This window comes from Dromiciops gliroides, chromosome 1, assembly GCF_019393635.1.
Source record: "Dromiciops gliroides isolate mDroGli1 chromosome 1, mDroGli1.pri, whole genome shotgun sequence".
Classification (NCBI taxonomy): domain Eukaryota; kingdom Metazoa; phylum Chordata; class Mammalia; order Microbiotheria; family Microbiotheriidae; genus Dromiciops; species Dromiciops gliroides.
The window spans coordinates 570,940,312-570,958,370 of NC_057861.1; the positions used below are offsets into that span (position 1 = coordinate 570,940,312).

The 18,059-nt window shown below is 35.6% G+C and overlaps 1 protein-coding gene across 2 annotated transcripts; it reads right to left on the minus strand.

Moving 5' to 3' along the window:
* Window positions 1-2,318: 2,318 nt before the first annotated feature.
* On the minus strand, window positions 2,319-15,534 carry DIRAS2 (DIRAS family GTPase 2). 2 transcript variants are annotated; one of them, XM_043979645.1, is made up of 2 exons: window positions 14,979-15,534; window positions 2,319-4,258 (listed from the first exon to the last, which is right to left on the minus strand). In XM_043979645.1, the coding sequence occupies exon 2, from the start codon at window positions 4,219-4,221 to the stop codon at window positions 3,622-3,624; it is 600 nt and encodes a 199-aa protein (XP_043835580.1). In that variant the 5' UTR covers window positions 4,222-4,258; window positions 14,979-15,534; the 3' UTR covers window positions 2,319-3,621. The 2 variants fall into 2 exon arrangements, with proteins under 2 accessions (XP_043835580.1, XP_043835581.1); XM_043979646.1 differs by lacking the exon at window positions 14,979-15,534 and adding an exon at window positions 7,618-8,730.
* Window positions 15,535-18,059: the final 2,525 nt, after the last annotated feature.

Consider the following 18,059-nt stretch of genomic DNA (forward strand, 5'->3'; position numbering starts at 1 on the left):
CCACCATCCAAATATGTTAGATTTATATGTAGGCTTCACAAAACACTTCTTACAATTATTATTACCTTCAATACATTTCCAAGGGACTGATCCTTTTTATAGATTATTTAGATCAGAAGCTCTTCGTTTTAAGACTCAGTCTCCCTATCATGCCTTGGCTAGAACTTCAGAGGCTACCCATAAGGCTAATGCCATGCTACTTTCAGCATGGGAGCTTTCACTTACTCCATTTCAGAAGTAGGTTGGCTTATTCCTTAGATAACCTAATCCCCCTCCCAACCTAGGAGCTCACCATAATATCACTTGGTGTGGGCAGCAGATCAGCTTATCTCACTGTAGATCAGAAATCCATAACTCAAGAGATCTGCCAACTCCTATCCCTCTGGTTGAAAGTATTATGTGTGCCACCATATCTGGCTCTCAGGGGTTCTTAACATTTATTTATGTCATGTAATCCTTCCAGAGTCTGATGAAATCTATGCACTCTTCAGAATGTTTTTAAATGCCTGGAACATGAGACTCCTATGAAAGCTGATTATATTGAAATATAGTTATCAAATTGTGAAACACACACAAGTTAATGGACCCTGGGTCAAGAACCTCTGATCTAGATAATATGAGAAAACTCACAGCTCAGCACTGGGAGGATCATGAATTTACATTATTTAAAACTCAGGTGCAACTTAAAAAATTTATTATTGTTCAAATGCCTTCTTACAACCCTTATCTAATGATATAAAATGGTACAAAATGTTTCCTCAATTTTATTGGTAAATTAATTTTAGATGCTCTTTTGGTTGATGAAATACTAAATTTCATACTAAATTTAGAAATGAAGTATCAATGAATGGATAAAAAAGTTGATGTTGCTAGTCAAATATATAACTTTGATTGAAAAAAGCAATGAAAAATCTTTGTTCAAGAGCAGTATACATGGAAAAGTCTAAAAGAGTTTGAAAATAGTTGTAATATTTCAATTTTAAATATTTACTCAAGTTCTCAGAGAATGTCTTTGTATTAGGAAATAAGATCTATAAATTTAAAACATACATATTTCTATATCTTATTGTCTTTTCCTTCTCTTTCCCTAAAACCTTCCTAGAGTTATATATAACATATGAGAGGTTTTAAATGCCCTAAAAATGAGCAATTGAAGGGAAACAATTAAGGACACTGGACATCCACAAACTAGAAATAAATTATTGCAGATAGACTATGTATGTTTAACCATTTAAAACTGTCATTATCAAAAGATGCCATCAACAGAGCCATCCTTACTTACAGGAGGGCTAGCTACCTACACATGATTTGACAAAAGCTAGATCTGCCAATTGAGTCCTATATAAATCCATCATCCATCCCTTCCTTGCCAGACATTCCCACCCCACCCATTTTGCCGGTTTAAGTGAGAAAACTGGGGAATATTCTTTAGGAAGTTGTTATGAAGCTATAGACTAGATACCTCCTAAAAACATTATCAGGGGCAGCTAGGTGGCATAGTGGATAAAGTACTGGCCCTGGATTCAGGAGGATCTGAGTTCAAATTTGGCATCAGACACTTGACACTAGCTGTGTGACCCTGGGCAAGTCACTTAACCCTCATTGCTCCACCAAAAAAGCAACACATATAATCACTCATATTACGTATTTCATAAATGTATTGTTGTTGAATTGAATTAATTCAGATTTACTAATCATTAGTAAATATGAGAAACATTGGGGTAATATTTAAGGAGGGCAGGATTAAAAAGCATATTGATCTCATTGCCCAACTTAAAAAAAAAAAGCATATTGATATGGTGAAGATGATTTCCTAGGCAGGTAGAAAGGCAGCCTCAGAGTATCACGTACCTGGAAAGTATAATTCCAAGGAAGTATGGGGTGGCAGGAATAATTTGTTGTTAGATAGAAGACAACATTTGCCTCCTTAAGAATTTTGCCAAGAGCTAATCACCAAGATTCTTATTTATCTTTTTGGAGAGATTCCTGGCACTTCATTTTCTTACTTGCCAACTATACAAACAAGAAATATTATTGAGAGGAAGATTTAAAATTTTTCCTAGAATCCATTTAACTATTGAAATTAGAAGCAGAATTAACAGGGTCCACTAAATGGGAATTTTCAGGGAGAATGTCCAAATTAAATACAGTGATGATGGGGCAGCTAGGTGGCACAGTGGACAAGAGCACTGATGCTAAGGTTGGGAGGACCTGAGTTCAAATCTCCCTGGGCACATCAAACCCAATTGCCTTAAACATCCAGGGCCATCTCCAGTCATTCTGATATATACCTTGCCCCTGGACCCAGATGGCTTTGGTGGAGAAAGTGAGGTTGGTGACCTTGCACAACCCTCCCTCACTTAAATCAAATTCACTGCAAATCATGACATCATCCTGATGTCATGGTCTTCTTTGAGAATGTAGGACAAACAACAACATGATAATGACACAATAAAGATTGAGTACTTCATCCAAGAACAGAAAATGTTAATAGCAATCCCTACTACCCCATCAGCAAAATTTCAAAGCATTTTGAAAAATAAGTGTGCTTCCTTATCTTGGATGAGTTTTATGCTTTTGTATAGATAGTATATAGCAATAGACATCAGTGTATATCTATACTTTTTTTAAAAGTTCGCTTAAACTTTTTTAGCCTCAAAAAAATTGTTGTCGTGCAGATCAGATTAAGGAATTTTTAATATTTTTCAATCCTTGAATTGAATTCATACATATATCAGAATAATCTGATAATAAAATCAAGAAACCTCATAAAAGTGCTCATCATTAAATATTAAATCTAAAAAACCCTAACAAATAGGAATATCCAATTAAAGAAAAACATCATCACATGCTATTAAAACTAACAACAATGCATTTAGTCAGCCTCAATCTAGAGAGACATTAATGTGAAAATGAGAGTCAAGCACCTTTTGGAGGGGGATGTCATTCATTAAATGACATAGTATCATGCTTCTTTCTTCACACTAAACCCTACCATGAAAATGAGGGTTCCATATGCTGAGCAGAAAGAAATGCCATTATAAGTGGAAACCTTGAAATAAATAGATGTTAATGTATATTAGATATTTACATCAACTTATATAATCAACATTTATATTTTTAATCTTCAGAATTTTTGAGAACCCATTATTCTAATGTAAAATAATCCTATGCATTTGATGGTTCCTGGAACATAGAATATTCAACCTTGGGGCAGCTAGGTGGCGCAGTGGATAGAGCACCGGCCCTGGAATCAGGAGTACCTGAGTTCAAATCCAGCCTCAGACACTTAACACTTACTAGCTGTGTGACCCTGGGCAAGTCACTTAACCCCAATTGCCTCACAAAAAAAAAAAAAAAGAATATTCAACCTTTTTGACTTTCTTTTATTTCCTGACAGAATTTGTGATCTTGCAGAGTGATTAGTTGTTATTTATGAAGTCAATTACCTTCTTTATGAAAAAATTTATATTTCAGCTTATGCAAATATTTTTAGTCAAATATTTTTTATCTTTAATCACTGGGCATTGTTATCTTTAAGTTTAACACAGACATCAATGAGGATGGGGAAGGGGCATCTAGAGACAAGAAACATGGATTTATTTCACACAGGTAGGACTTTCACATAACCACACATTTACCCTTCAATTTCTCTTTCCTTTTCTGCTGCTTACTCTTTTTTCCATCGATCTGAAGACTCACAGTCCTGCGTTTCTCTAGATTTAGTAGCTCTTGGAAGAGTTCTTTGACATTGTGATTCATCTTGGCTGAGGTCTCCATGAAGGCACACTTCCATTTCTTTGCCAAAGCTTCACCCTCACTGCTCTCCACCTCTCGGTTTGGATTCTCATCATTCTTGTTTCCCACTAGCATGATTGGAATGCTTTCCACATCTCCTTTGATCTGACAGATTTGTTCATATATGGGTTTGAGTTCTTCCAAAGACTGCTGGCTTGTGATAGAATAAACCAAGATAAAGGCATGGCCTTTAGAAATAGAGAGACGCTGCATTGCTGGGAACTGATGGCTGCCTGTTGTGTCAGTGATCTGCAAAGTACAGATACTCTTATCACAGCTGATAACCTGGCGATAGGTATCTTCAACAGTGGGAATATAGCTCTCTCGAAAAGTGCCATTCACAAACCTCAAGACTAAGGAACTCTTGCCAACACCTCCTGCTCCAAACACCACTACTCTATAATCATTGCTTTGTTCAGGCATGTTGCTTGACACTTTTAATGCTCAACTTGGAAAATACCTAAGGAAAAAAAGATATATTTGAAACAGTTAACCGGATTCTCTCAAGGAAAAATATGTACCCATTTATGAAAATGCAAACAACTTAATTTAAATGTAGTGAAATTCTACTAGGCTGCTAAGCATCTTTTGGAGGTGGCTTAGCAGGTCCAACATTAATTTCAATTTTTTTTGTTGATTTAGGAGCTGGGGACACTGGGACCAGGAGGAATTAAAAAAAAAATAAAGCAGTAACTGTATCTTTGGTGGCTGCTTGGTCTGATATATATAACTACCTGAAATTCTACTGCTCTATTTAAGCATCTCAGGATATAATAAGACTAATATTAGTTCTTTCTGGGTTTGAATCTTGGGCTTCTGACTTCCTTCTTTGGGAATAGATTTCTAATTTAGGGGGCATAATTTAGGGGGTAATCTAAGGAACAGAGTTTCATAACAGTAGGATGACAATTATTATCTTTTCTGCTTAGAGAACAATGGTGCTGAAGGAGATACAATGTGGTACAGGAAAAAAATGACTTTAGAGTTAGAAGACCTTAGTTTGAATTCCTGCTCTGCTATTTATCACTGTCTTGAGGTAAATGACAAAGCCTACAAATATAAATAATGTATCAGAGAAGATAATGCCTCTTATTGAATTAAAATGTTAAAACCATATAGTTTGGAATCCTTAATGTGCCTTCACCTCTAATAAAACCACAGGTTCAGTTAAAATATAATTGGAATTTCATTCAGTATTTAGACCTGAAAATAGGAGCATTGTGGGTAAGATTGGAAGAGGTTATATGTTAGATTATATGGTTTGGGAAAGAATAAGTAAGATCAAGTAAGCAGATGGAAAGCCAGAGGGCATGACTGGTCTCATTATTTGGTATTTGATTTTTACATTCTCTCCAAAATTTACCTGGGCTGGAATTGGGTAACTCTAAACATGAACAATTCTAACCAAACCTGAACAAAAGTACTTAGGGTCTAATAAATAGCGATAGAGCAAATAAAACTATAAGTATTGGGGGAAAGGGAATTAGGAAAACTTTTCCAAGTTCCTCTCAAGGTATACCAGAAACAAGGTATTATAGAAACAAATCAAATGTTACACTAAGTGAAAAATATTAATCAAATCAATGAGACTCATATTTATTATATTCTTTTGTATTTGCCTTTTGCTCTTTGTACTGTTTTGATGTTTATTTAGGAAGTTCAATTTGCACTGAATATGTTGTAATATTTTAGAAATGGAAGCATTTTGGAATAGTTGAAATAGCATCAAACTCAAGTCAGGATATGGGGGTTTTGATCCCACTTAATCTAGAGCAGAGGTTTTTAACCTTTTTAGTATCATGAACCTTTTTGATGGTCTAGTAAAGTATATGGATCCCTTCTCAGAAAGTTTTTAAATTTATAAAATAAAATATATAGGATTGTAAATGAAAACAATTATATGATCTTTTTTTAAGTTCAAATACCTCTAGGTTAAAAAACCTTGACATAGAGCTAAGGGATGTAGGGCAATATATTCATTCAACTTAGGCCTTAATTCTGATATGAACGCTTATCATCTAGTAAATCATCTCTAATTTCCCTTAAACCTCTAAATTTTATATTTCAAGATTTAAAGAGGGCTATTTTTAAAAAAGGAAATATATTCCTAGGAAAAAGTTATACCTCTTTCTTTTCTTTTTATGCAATATGCTGAGGAAATTAACATAAAAATAAAATAGTTACTGCCCTAAAGAAACATTTTATTGAAGAGAAATAAAATGCACATGGATAAATCACTTTAAAATGTATGCAAAGTAACTGACATTTATTTTAACCCCAATCTTACAGGCATTCCTTATGGTTATAACCTTTACAAATCACTTTCAATCTTAACATGATATCAAAAGCTCCAATTTAGCAAAGGTTTCCTTAAGCTGCCTGCCATCTGGACTTTTGGCTTGATTTTCTCTCTAGAAATCTCAAATTGTCTCCTTTTTAGGGTATTAGATGTTTTTCCTAGTGCTGTTGTGCCTCTCCCTCATGTTCATAGAATAATAGAATATGAGAAAGACAAGAGACTTCAGTAGTCAATCACTTCAATCCATGCACACAAAGAATCCTCACTATATGAGCTAAGAGTTTTGCTTATTCTTTCCACAAAGAATCAGGAGAATAAAAAGGTACAAAGCCCATTGCGTCTGTCTATGTTTCTCCAATTCTTTTCTTTTTTTTTCATTTGGAAGAACTCATTTTTCTCTCTTCCTTTCCTCCAGGTTTTGATGAAATAGCTGTCTTCTTGCCAAGGCCAAATCCTTTATATGCAACCTTCTTCCCATACTTTCCAACACATTGCTCCCTTAAATATCTTCCCTCTCTCTATTTTTTAATTTCTCCCAGTCTATTAGTTCTTTCCCTACTTCCTTCAAAAATGACAGGTTAAAAAAACTTAACCAGACCCTATAATCCCCTAAAGTTATTGTGCTATATCTCTCCTGCCTTTCTCAGTGAACTTCTAGAAAAAAAAAAATCTGCACAGTACTTATTTCCCCTCCCACTTCCTCTGCTTTCCCATTTGTAGTTCTGTACATCTAACCCCAGTCTCTCTTCAGTTCCAGTCTCACATCACTAACTATTGGGTCCAAGAAACATCTCAAACTGAAAATGTTTAAAGCAAATCTTTTCCCCAAAACCTCACCCCTTTTTTCAAAATTCCCTATTTATGTCAAGGTCACCACCATTCTTCCAGTTGATAAATCTTGGAATTATCCTTGACCCTTAACTCTCCCTCACCTCATACATCCATTCGGTTGCCAAAACCTGCCATTTCTACATCTTCTTCAACACTCCCTGTATTTATTTGATTCATCTTTCTAGGAATACAGCTGTCATAGCTGGATTACTGCAAAGGCTTGCAAATTGATTTCCCTGCCTCAAGTATTTTCTCCCACTCCAATTCATCCTTACACAGCTATAAATTATTTTCCATAAGTGTGGATCTAACTATGTCATTCACCTATTTACAAAACTACAATGATTTGCTACAATGATTTCTAGGAAAAAATATCCACTCTTCCATTTGTTTTTTCAATCTCTTCACAACCTGGCTCCAATCTGTTCTAGTTTCTTGTACATTATTCCTCTCTACAATCCATTACCAAAACAAACAAAAAAATCTGAATATTTTAAATCTGGTTTACTTTTCTGTGAAAATCACAATTTTAAGAAAATATATGCTTTTAATGAACTCTGAATATAATGGTTATTTTTTAATTTGGTAAAATGCTTCTACTTCCTACTTCTGTCACCCTGGTCTAGTCACTGCACCATTGTTTGCCTCAGTTTCCTCAAATGTAAAATAGAGATAATAAGGGTACCCACCTCACACAGTTGTTGTAAGGATCAAATGAGATAAAATTTGTTAACAGTGGTAAGCACAATTCCTGGCATTATATCAAGGTTCCCTTCACCATCTATCACCAAAATAATAACACAAAACTGAATGGTTAGCAGCTGCTGGTCTTTACAAATATGTCAGAAAAGACAGTGGCAAAGGAATGGACAGAAATCATGGGGGGAAGAGGAACTACTGTGAACATACACTGGGTGCAGCCAACTGCCACAGGAACCAGGGCTTTTCCTGTTTAGACACCAAAAGTAGGGCATAACTGAGAGGCTTTTACCATAGCTGAAGTTGGAGGAGGGAGAATGTCTGAGAAACAGCTGGCTATAGAGGAGCCAAAGAACAAATACATCAGCAGCATGCTTCTTACCTGCCCTGGGCTACACCTGTGAATGAAGACTCCTTTGGACTTTCAAAGGTCTTTTAAAATCTGTGCCTCCTACAACCCCTGACCTCAATTTACTACAGGAAGAAAACTTCTTTCTCACTATCTTTCTCTAGTCATTGTTGATTATTGATCTAGTCAAACAAATTCATTTTAATGGATAAAAAGAAATGTATTTCTCAAAAAAATGGAATCTTGTTGTAAGTATAAGAACATGTTTTCAAAATCCAATTGCCTTTGATGAAAACAAAGTCAGGCAAAATTATTTTATTTAGACATCTATCGGTATTGAGTGGCTTCAAAAAAAAGTAAAGTAAATGTAGGAAAATACATATTTAACAATTATTTAAATGTGTTACCAAACACGTAATTATTCTTGCCAGGACAATGACATGGTGGCATAACTTGATTTGTCCAGTTTACACTCCCAAATTCATAGCACCTAGATTGATGGAAGGAAGAGTAAAAAGAGAATGAGTTTTGAAATTTAGAGAAAGCAGGATTAGTTTGGACAAACTGCCTACTTTTCTCACACTTTCTAAAGTCACAACTTTTGTAACCAATGATTCAAGAAGACACAGCTCAAAGATCTCCCAACTAGCTGTTGGGAGACAAAATTCAGTGGGTAGATTCATTCATCATATACAAACCCAGCCATATATATAAATGCTTGAACATGGACGTGACCCACATTGATGGCATAGCTAAGGGGTGATTAATAACTGGCAGCCCTGACAACTAGAATGAGGTTTGACTGATTTAGAATAAGGATTGGCTGATAGAGAGTTGTGTGAAAGTCATAAAAAATAAAACGGAAGTTGATAAGATTCCGTTTACTCCCTTTTTCTTTGTAAAGAAGGAAACAAGGGAGGAAGAGTGGAAGATGTTATGGAGAGGAAAGCTCTTAATCATAATGTGACTATGAATGGAATTTATTGATTGATAAATTGGAAGAAGAGAGAAGGGATTAAAAAGTAGACCCCAATAATATATTGTTTACAAGAAACATACTTGAAACATACAAATTCATTTAAATGAGTGGTTGAAAATTTAAAATGAGTGGCTGAAGCAGAATTTATTTTTCTCAACCACTTCCCACTGTTCCAAAGTACATCATTTCCCAGTTTTTATCATTTCCTAAATACCTAGGTGATACAGTGGTTAGAGTTCTGGTCCTGGCATCAGGAAGATCTGAGTTCAAATCTGCTACCTCTTTATATAACCTTGGTCAAGTCACTTTACCTCTATTTGCCTCGATTTCCTCAACTGTAAAATGGAGATATACATACCTACCTCACACAGTAGTTGTAAGGATAAAATGAGATTATATTTGTTAACATTGGTAAGCTCAATCCCTGGTACCATATCAATGTTTGTTCCCTTCACCATCTATCACCCAAATAATAACCAGAACTGAAGGATTAATAGCTGCTGGTATATTACAAATATGTCAGATTATACAGTGGCAAAGGAATGGACAGAAATCGAGGGAGAAAGAGGAACCACTGTGAACATACACTGGGTGCAGCCAACTACCACAGGAATCAGGACTTTTCCTGTTTGAACACCAAAATTAGGGCATAACTGAGAGGCTTTCACCATTGCCAAAGTTGGAGGAGAGAGAAAGTCTCTGAGAAGCAGTTTCACTTATCCAAAGACACTCAGCACTGAAGTGGCTCATCATCTTCAACACAGATCACCCTCAGCAGTAATCACTTTTTCTGAATGAACCAGGTTATGTTGGTGCTAGTATCTCCCAATGAGTTCTCAAGGAAGACAACATACTGCCTCCTCATTCTCCTTCTTCTGACATCTTCCTCTAAAATTTCTCTAAGAACATGAGAGCAGGTAGTTAATGACTAAGCACCCAGTGGGATCCTGAGAAAGTGTCTTCACCTCCATGACAACTGTGACATAGGCCCAAATTCCAACATGGGCTTACAGTATTCTAAATATTACCCTTATGGCTAAAAAGGCTAAAACTCAGACAACTTGAATCACAGTTTGGAAACAGCAGAACCAGGAGTTTAGCCCAGATCTCCTGACACAAAGGCCAAGCCTTTTTTCATTCTACCATGGATTTTCTCATCTATAAAATGAGAATATTGGATGAAATGATCTCTAAATGCACTAAAAGTAAAAGTAAAATCTTTACAAGGATTTCTTTTTGTTTTCTCAATGTTTTGAAATAAAAATTCTGGTCTATATGGGAAGTCTATTTTTTTTTTATCAAAAAAGATGGACCTTACAAACATGTCACTTCTTATTCTCCAGAGAAGTGTGTGTATATCCCACTCACACATGTACTATTTATGACATTTCAGTATGTAGGTAGAATGTTTTAATGATATTAGGCAACTTGGTGGTGCAGTGGATAGAGTGCTGGGCCTGGAGTCAGGAAGATTCATTTTCCTGAGTTCCAACCCAGCCTCAGACACTTACTAGTTGTGTGACTACTTAGCCCTATTTGCCTCAATTTCTTCATGTGTAAAATGAGCTAGAGAAAGAAATGGCAAACCACTCCAGTACATTTGCCAAGAAAACCACAGATGGTGTTGTAAGAGTAAGACACAACTGAAAAATGGCTGAATAGTATATATATATATATATATATATATATATATATATATACACACACACACATATATATATGTTATATATGTGTGTGTGCATGTACACATATAGTGTTATGCATCTAAATGTTATAATAATGTTACGCATATAAATGTTATAATGAAAACTCTTAGCTGCCACATCATTTGACTTTTCCTTTTTTACAAACTAGGGTCATTAGGAATTTTTAAAAAGAGGAAAACAACAGTTTTAGAATGTTGAGAGTGATTTAATGAGCTTCTGAAAACTACAGGGAAATTCATGACAAGCTCTGAATCTTGAAAAACCACATTTTCTGATCCTTTTTAAAAAATGTGATCCCCAATGTCTTTCTGTTCCTTTCTTTAAATAAGCAGACCAAACCAAAAAACATATTAATTCAAATCAAAGCCATTTTCAATTAAACAGAATGGGAAATAATTTTCTCTTCTTTCTCCTTACAATATGGACTCACTTTCCAGAGATGGCCATCTGGAAGAGGGAATTTGAGTAGCTTGGATAACTAATTCTGAAGGCCTAGTCCCAGCTAGAATATTCCTCAACTTCTGATGTCATCATCATGATGTTTCTGGGAGCCAATGTGAAGATTAACTATGATATTCCACCAGACTTTTTGGCTTGAAATTTCTCTTTTCATTGTATTCTTACCATATAAACAGTTAAAAGGACCTAATAAAATAATATGGAATAAAACCACTTTTATATAGCTCCAGTATAGTCTTATATAACCTGTAAGCCTTTAAAAAATACAATAGTGAAAGAAATTGAGTGGAGAGGAAGGAGACTAAAGCAAATGCCACAGAACAAAAGTAAACTAGGGGGTTCAGTACGCTCGCCTCAACCAATTAATCAACTAACAGAAGTGATTAGATTTTTTCCAAAATAATTTTTAAAGATTGTTTATATCTGTGATCCCCTTATTAAGTTTAATTTGAGTGAAGAAGGTAAAATCCAATTGGCTAACCAAACCATAGATCTGAGGGCTTAATATGGTGGAGAAATTTCAGCCATTCTTAGTTCAAAGGGGTCCAGGAAAATGGCAAAAAAAAAAAAAAAGAAAGAAAAAAAAAAGGGAATTTTCTTCCATTATGGGAACTGAAGATTACAAATTGAGCCAAACCTCTGAGAGAGGTTCAAACACTCTTGAGGAAAAAAGAGAGTTTCTATGTGTCTCTCCCTCTTTCCCACCCCTTTCCATTGACTCTCCTTGTAGAAAAGGGACCAGAAAGGTACAATGAATCCAAAGAGGAGTAGAGAGATAGTCACTGACAAACGTGGATAAATATCAATACCAACAGAGGAGGACAACCACCTTAGAGAGGAAGAAGTATGACTCTGGAGCTCATGGTGGAGAGAATGCCACCTATTGATAATTTTTTTAATAAATATTTTTATTTAAAATAAAAAAAATAGGTTGGAAGCAGCAATACAGAAAGAACTAGAAACAATGGGTCCAAATTTTGGAGAGCAGATCAGGTGTTGTAAGGAAAATAGCATACATTATAGTAACATGACAAAATGGGATGCTTTGGAAAGCAGTAGTTTCCTAATCACTATAGGTCTTCCAAAAGAGCTAAATTATAACTTGTTTGGGCTTTTTAATTTCATGCTGAAAGCATAGATAATTTCCATACATGCAAAAAATAGGACTGTATATGAAATTATGAATTCTATCTCATACCAGTTGCTCTAAGTATATAATTCTATACTTTCACTTGAATGAATTTGAAATATTATAATGACTCCTTTAGTATTACATTATTACTAACTACACCTCCCATCAACCTTCCTTTCTTCCTCCCAAATTCTTCCTCCACAAATGGGGGAGGGGAGGTTAATTCATACTATGGCCACATCTAAAAACGCTCCTTTTTCCATCTGGTGTCCACCCCTTCTGTCTGAAAGAGGGTAATATGTTTAAAGTATTTCCAGGTCTCCTGGGAGCTTGGCTCTACAAAGAACCATACTGGTTTAAATTCTTCTGCCTTTGCTTATCTCACTTTGCATCAATCAGTTCATACTACCCAGAATTCTATGAAATCTCCTCTCATCACTTCCTATAATGAAACAATATTCTATTACATTTACATATAACTACTTTCAACTATTGATTATTGAAATATATCACTTATTAGAGTCTTGCAGGCTTACTTTTTTTTTCTTTCTTTCTTTTTTTTTTTTTTTTAGTGAGGCAATTAGGGTTAAGTGACTTGCCCAAGGTCACACAGCTAGTAAGTGTTAAGTGTCTGAGGCTGGATTTGAACTCAGGTACTCCTGACTCCAAGGCCAGTACTCTATCCACTGCGCCACCTAGCTGCCCCGCAGGCTTACTTTTTGAAAAGAGAAAACTACTTTTCCCCACCCAAGATTCATGTTCTTCCTTAACTGGTTTTGAATTTACCTCTGGGAAATATAATCCTTTTGTCTAACATTTTGGTTTCGAAGCATATGTTCTTTTATAATTCATTAATCCAAAGAGGACTCTGATCATAAAACTATAGAAAATGTTATGTACAACTCCTCTATATTGCCTTAATAATTCCCTTGTGATAGAAGGAGGGTTTTAAAAAAAGGTCCTTTTTCAGCAGGCCATCAGTAATTGGATACTATTAGCAAGATCAGCTTCAAATCATCCTGGGTTGAGTACTTATGAGCAATAACAAATTTGTAAAATGGCCTGTTTTCCTTTCCTCACTGAGGAATGACACCAATTTTTCAATCTGTCTCTTCAACAACCCAGAATTAGATTTGTGCTTTCTGATGATGCTACATGACCCTCTTAAAATTATAAAAGGAAATAAGTACCAGTATTTCTATATTTGCCATCAGTTACAGAAGAAATTCACAAGAGCAACAGTGACTTCCGTGCACTTATTTACCCATTGCCACAATGAATGGAAGTAAAGCAGACACAATTGTCATCACACTGAGTATGTGTTAGGAGATAATGAGAGAACTCCTTTTATCATTTTACAAACTGGTTCATCTACTTTATTTTTCAATTAAAACTCAATGTGCCAGATTTTAAGTGGGTTATCAAGGTTTCCTTGCCTTACCTCAATTTCTTCATCTATAAAATGGGGAAAAATCATATCTATAACACTTACTAAACAGGGCATAAGGATCAAATGTGATATTAGTAAAATTGGTTTGCAAATTTTAAAGCCATTAATATCAGATTTGTAAACCGATCAATTCTGAGTGACTTTGGGCTCCAATACATAGGAACAATTTATATATGGGTCAACTAATTGCTTTAATTCTAATTCCATTCTCCCACTTTCCTTCCCCTTTTTCTGGTCTGGATGACTGATGAAAAAACTCAATGGTATGTTTATGGAAAACCATGTTTCAAATTTTCCTGGGATAGAGGTGTTAGAAAAAAAATTAAAAACAGTTTTTCATTCAAAAAAGGAAGCATAAGAAAAAGAGCAGCTGAAATACAAATACAAATTTATGAAAGAAAATCCTACCTAGACAATTAAATCTTATTGCTGCCTTTCTTCATCCAAAAGACCTTATAGGTTCATTCTTACCTCAGCAAGCTTGAGAGCCCCCCAAAACATGCAGGCAATAAAATTAGATATAGTGGACAAACCATACCCCATTTGCCCAAAGGGCAAATATTTCCTTTTTCAAAGGAAAAGAACTGGCATGTACAAGTCCATAGACCTACATTCCTTAAGCACTAAATAGGATATTTTTAAAAATCAATTTAAAAGTCTTCTTTTTTTAATCTTCTACACTTACCTACAAGCCAAAAGGTTATATTAGTCTAGCTTTGTAAACATATAGATTGGCAGGGAAGAAATACTTTTAAAAGGAAATGAAATATTTTTTAAAGTGTTAGGATGAAGAAAAGGGATCTGAGGTGGGGGGGAGGCAGAATCCAATTGAGCTTTGATTTCTGCATGTCTCTATATGAGTACAAATGGCATGTTCTATTTCTGTACTGCCAAGCTGTTCTGTATCTCCCTTTTGGCTCTGATTTTAATACCTTTATTTTTCAACTGAGTAACTCAGCTTCCTCATCAGCAGGAACAACTTTCCACAGAATGAGCTTTCCCAAAACACTAAACCTTGTTTTGAAAGGAATAGCATTTGAAATACTCTCCCTTTTCCTCTATGGAGTATTTTTCTTTTGGGGGACAAAATATTTTTAGAATACCAAACTATAAGAAATGCAGTTTTTAACTAGATTGACCTCATAGCTATATTTCTGACTTGTATTTTCAGATTTCTAAATGAATTATTATGTAGGCACTTGAAAAAATATGTAAACTATTTTATCACATATATATATGGTAAAAACAATAGTAAAATGAATATGAAATTATTTACCTGAGAAGGAACACACTATCAAATATTCTTCAATATATTTCTCTCATAGCAAAAAAAAAAAAAAAAACCAACCCAAACCTCTCCCCTCAAAAGCAGGGTTTCCTCTTTAAAAAGCTCAGTTGTCTGTTTTGATTTTCATAAAAATGTAGCCCTGGTTGGTGCTGCTGCCGCTGCTGCCGCCGCCGCCGCCGCCGCCGCCGCCGCTGCTGCTGCTGCTATGAACCTTCTCGGTACCTAGTCCCCAAGAATCCTTGAACTGCTGTTTGCACTTGTGACTCTTTCTCTCCTCTGTTCAGCTGGTCTCCACAGTGTGGTCCTAGCTTTCACTCTTGCTCTTGCTAAATCCTCCTCTCACTTTCTGTGTTTGGTCTATAGTTGATGTTTTTATTGGTTGCTTTGTATTCTGTCTCTATGATTCCTCATTCCTACATTTTTTCCCCTTCCTCCTTCTTTCTCTTTCTTGCCTTGGCACTCCTTTCCCATTCACTTCCTGCAATCTTTGTGCTGTCAGTAAATGACTATAGCTGCTGCTTTTGATACTGTTTAAATGGCGACTGCAAAGCTCAGCCAAGCTTTCAAGTGCCACCTACTGAATGTTTTAGGAATATTTTGGGATGATTGGAATTTTTTGGTCATGTAGGCAAAGGTAGTCAATCATTTCTTTGCAAAGCTTTATATTTATACTGATTTATTTATTTGTACTCATGATGCATCACTACCTTTATGTTGTGATTGCTACAAACCACTTCCTTTTTCATTTCAAATACTGCACAGAATCCCATACTCCAATCTTCCAAGAGGCAAATATCACTTAGAACTATCCTTATTTTATAACCTGACATTAACCACATGAGCTTTCTTTTCTGTATTCAAATATGTAATTCATGCAAACTCTTTTCTATGGCACATGCTACTTCACTATGTATATAATATAAATTAATGAAGACAATAATTCCCCCAAAGGAAAATTATGTATATTCACATTAATAGAATGACTAAAGCATTAAAAATCCTTCTCCATTCAATACCTTCACAGCAAAATTGCTAGAAAATGAAAGTAACTCATTTTTTCTAGATTCTGTTTTAGTGATCTTTTATCAAAGGAAGATTTATTAAGGATCAGAAATAGAAAACTATTCCTACTTATGAAAATTTTCCTATTTTTGGAAAATGCTCACTTCAACTGTTAAAAAAATACCAAAATACAAAGCTCAAATGGCAGAACTTTTTTTAAAAACTAAAATTTTTAAAAATCAGCCAATGGGGACAGCTAGGTGGTGCAGTGGACAAAGCACTGGCCTTGGATTCAAGAGGACCTGAGTTCAAATCCAACCTCAGACACTTAACACTCACTAGCTGTGTGACCCCGGGCAAGTCACTTAACTCTCATTGTGCCACAAAAGAAAAAATCAGCCAACAATAAGATATCACTGGGTAATAGTAATGAATTTTTGCTATTACATATCTGAAGGTAATCTACAAAGCACCTAGCATTTGTTCAAATAAATGATTTTTTCCTTAACACTATTAAAAATTAGTTTTCTGGTCCTTTTTTATGTCAGAAATATTTTTTTAACTTTTTAAAATATCCTTGCATTCTCTATACCATGTTATTTGGGAAGTATCATTAGTCAACAGCCATGAGCAAACATTTTTTAATTGGTCACTGTCAGGAATACAAAGACAGACAAAAATACAGTCCCTGATGTCAAGGAGCTGAAATATAATGGAAAATATGACATGCAAATAACTATGTATGTATGTATGTATATGTATATGTACATATGTATAGTAAGTCAGTCAATAAACATTTATCAAGAATCTACTATGTGCCAGGCACAGTGCTAAGCTCTGGGAAAACAAAGAAAGACATCAGTGTCATCAGATCACAGAATAAATGGTATGAAGTAAAATGCAAAAAGAAGGGAAAGGTAGGAAGGGATCAGGTTATGAAGGGTTTTAAAAGCTAAACAGAGAATTTTATATTTAATTCTAGAGGAAACCACTTGAGTGTATTAAATGGATAGTGATATGATCAGATTTGCCTTTTAGGAAAATCAATTTGACAGCTGAATGGAAGATAAGGTTGGAATGCAGAGAGATTTGAGTCAGGGAGATCAACCAGCAGGCTATTGCATTTAGTTCAAGCATGAATGCTACACCAGTGTGGTTGCATGGAAGGCAGAACTAACAGGACTTGACAGTTGTTTGGATATGGAATGAGGGAGAGAGGGTAAGGAATAGAGAATGACACCTAAGTTGCAAATCAAGGTGACCCTCAACAGTAAAGGAAAGTTGGGAGTGTAGGAATAGAAGAAAAAGATAATGAGTTCGATAGTATTGAGGGAGAGGATAAAAGGTCTTAGGATAGAACCTCAAGCAAACCTGTGGTTAGTGAGATCCAATCTAAGAAGGTGGAAGAGTTTTGCCAGACAGTTAAGCAGGCAAAAAAAAAAATCACATTGAAAAGTGCTGCGGACACAAATACAGGCAAAAAAGACAGTCCCACTTCTTGGGGTTTTTTGTGTTTTTTTTTTTAGTGAGGCAATTGGGGTTAAGTGACTTGCCTAGGGTCACACAGCTAGTAAGTGTTAAGTTCTGAGGCTGGATTTGAACTCAGGTACTCCTGACTCCAGGGCTGGTGCTCTATCCACTGAGCCACCTAGCTATTTGATTTTTAAAATCCTTTTTGAGCTCTTCCAGGAGGGTTTTGGGGGCCTGGGGCCAATTCATATTCCTCTATGGGGCTTCACTGTAGGTGTAGGTGTAGGGCCTTTTGACATTGTTGTCCTCTTCTGATTTTGTGTTTTGATCTTCCCTGTGGCCATAGTATGGTGAAATATTTTTGTTTGGTTGGGTTTTTGCTAATTTTCAGCCTATTTCATGACTTTTAAAGTTGAGTCCTGCTTTTATGGCACAGGCAGTGTGCCAAGCTTCTTATACCATGACCAGTGATGGTTACTGCTAGCCTTTGGGGCTAGCAGCTCAACTGATGCACTTGGGGTAAGATGGCTGTGCCAGGGGCCTCCACAGGTGCCAGGCCTGACCTGCATCAGAGCTGGAGGCCTCACATATGGCCAT

Bases quoted from the DNA above. Each gene is read 5' to 3' on its own strand.
- DIRAS2 (XM_043979645.1), bottom strand. From the start codon at position 4,221: ATGCCTGAACAAAGCAATGATTATAGAGTAGTGGTGTTTGGAGCAGGA.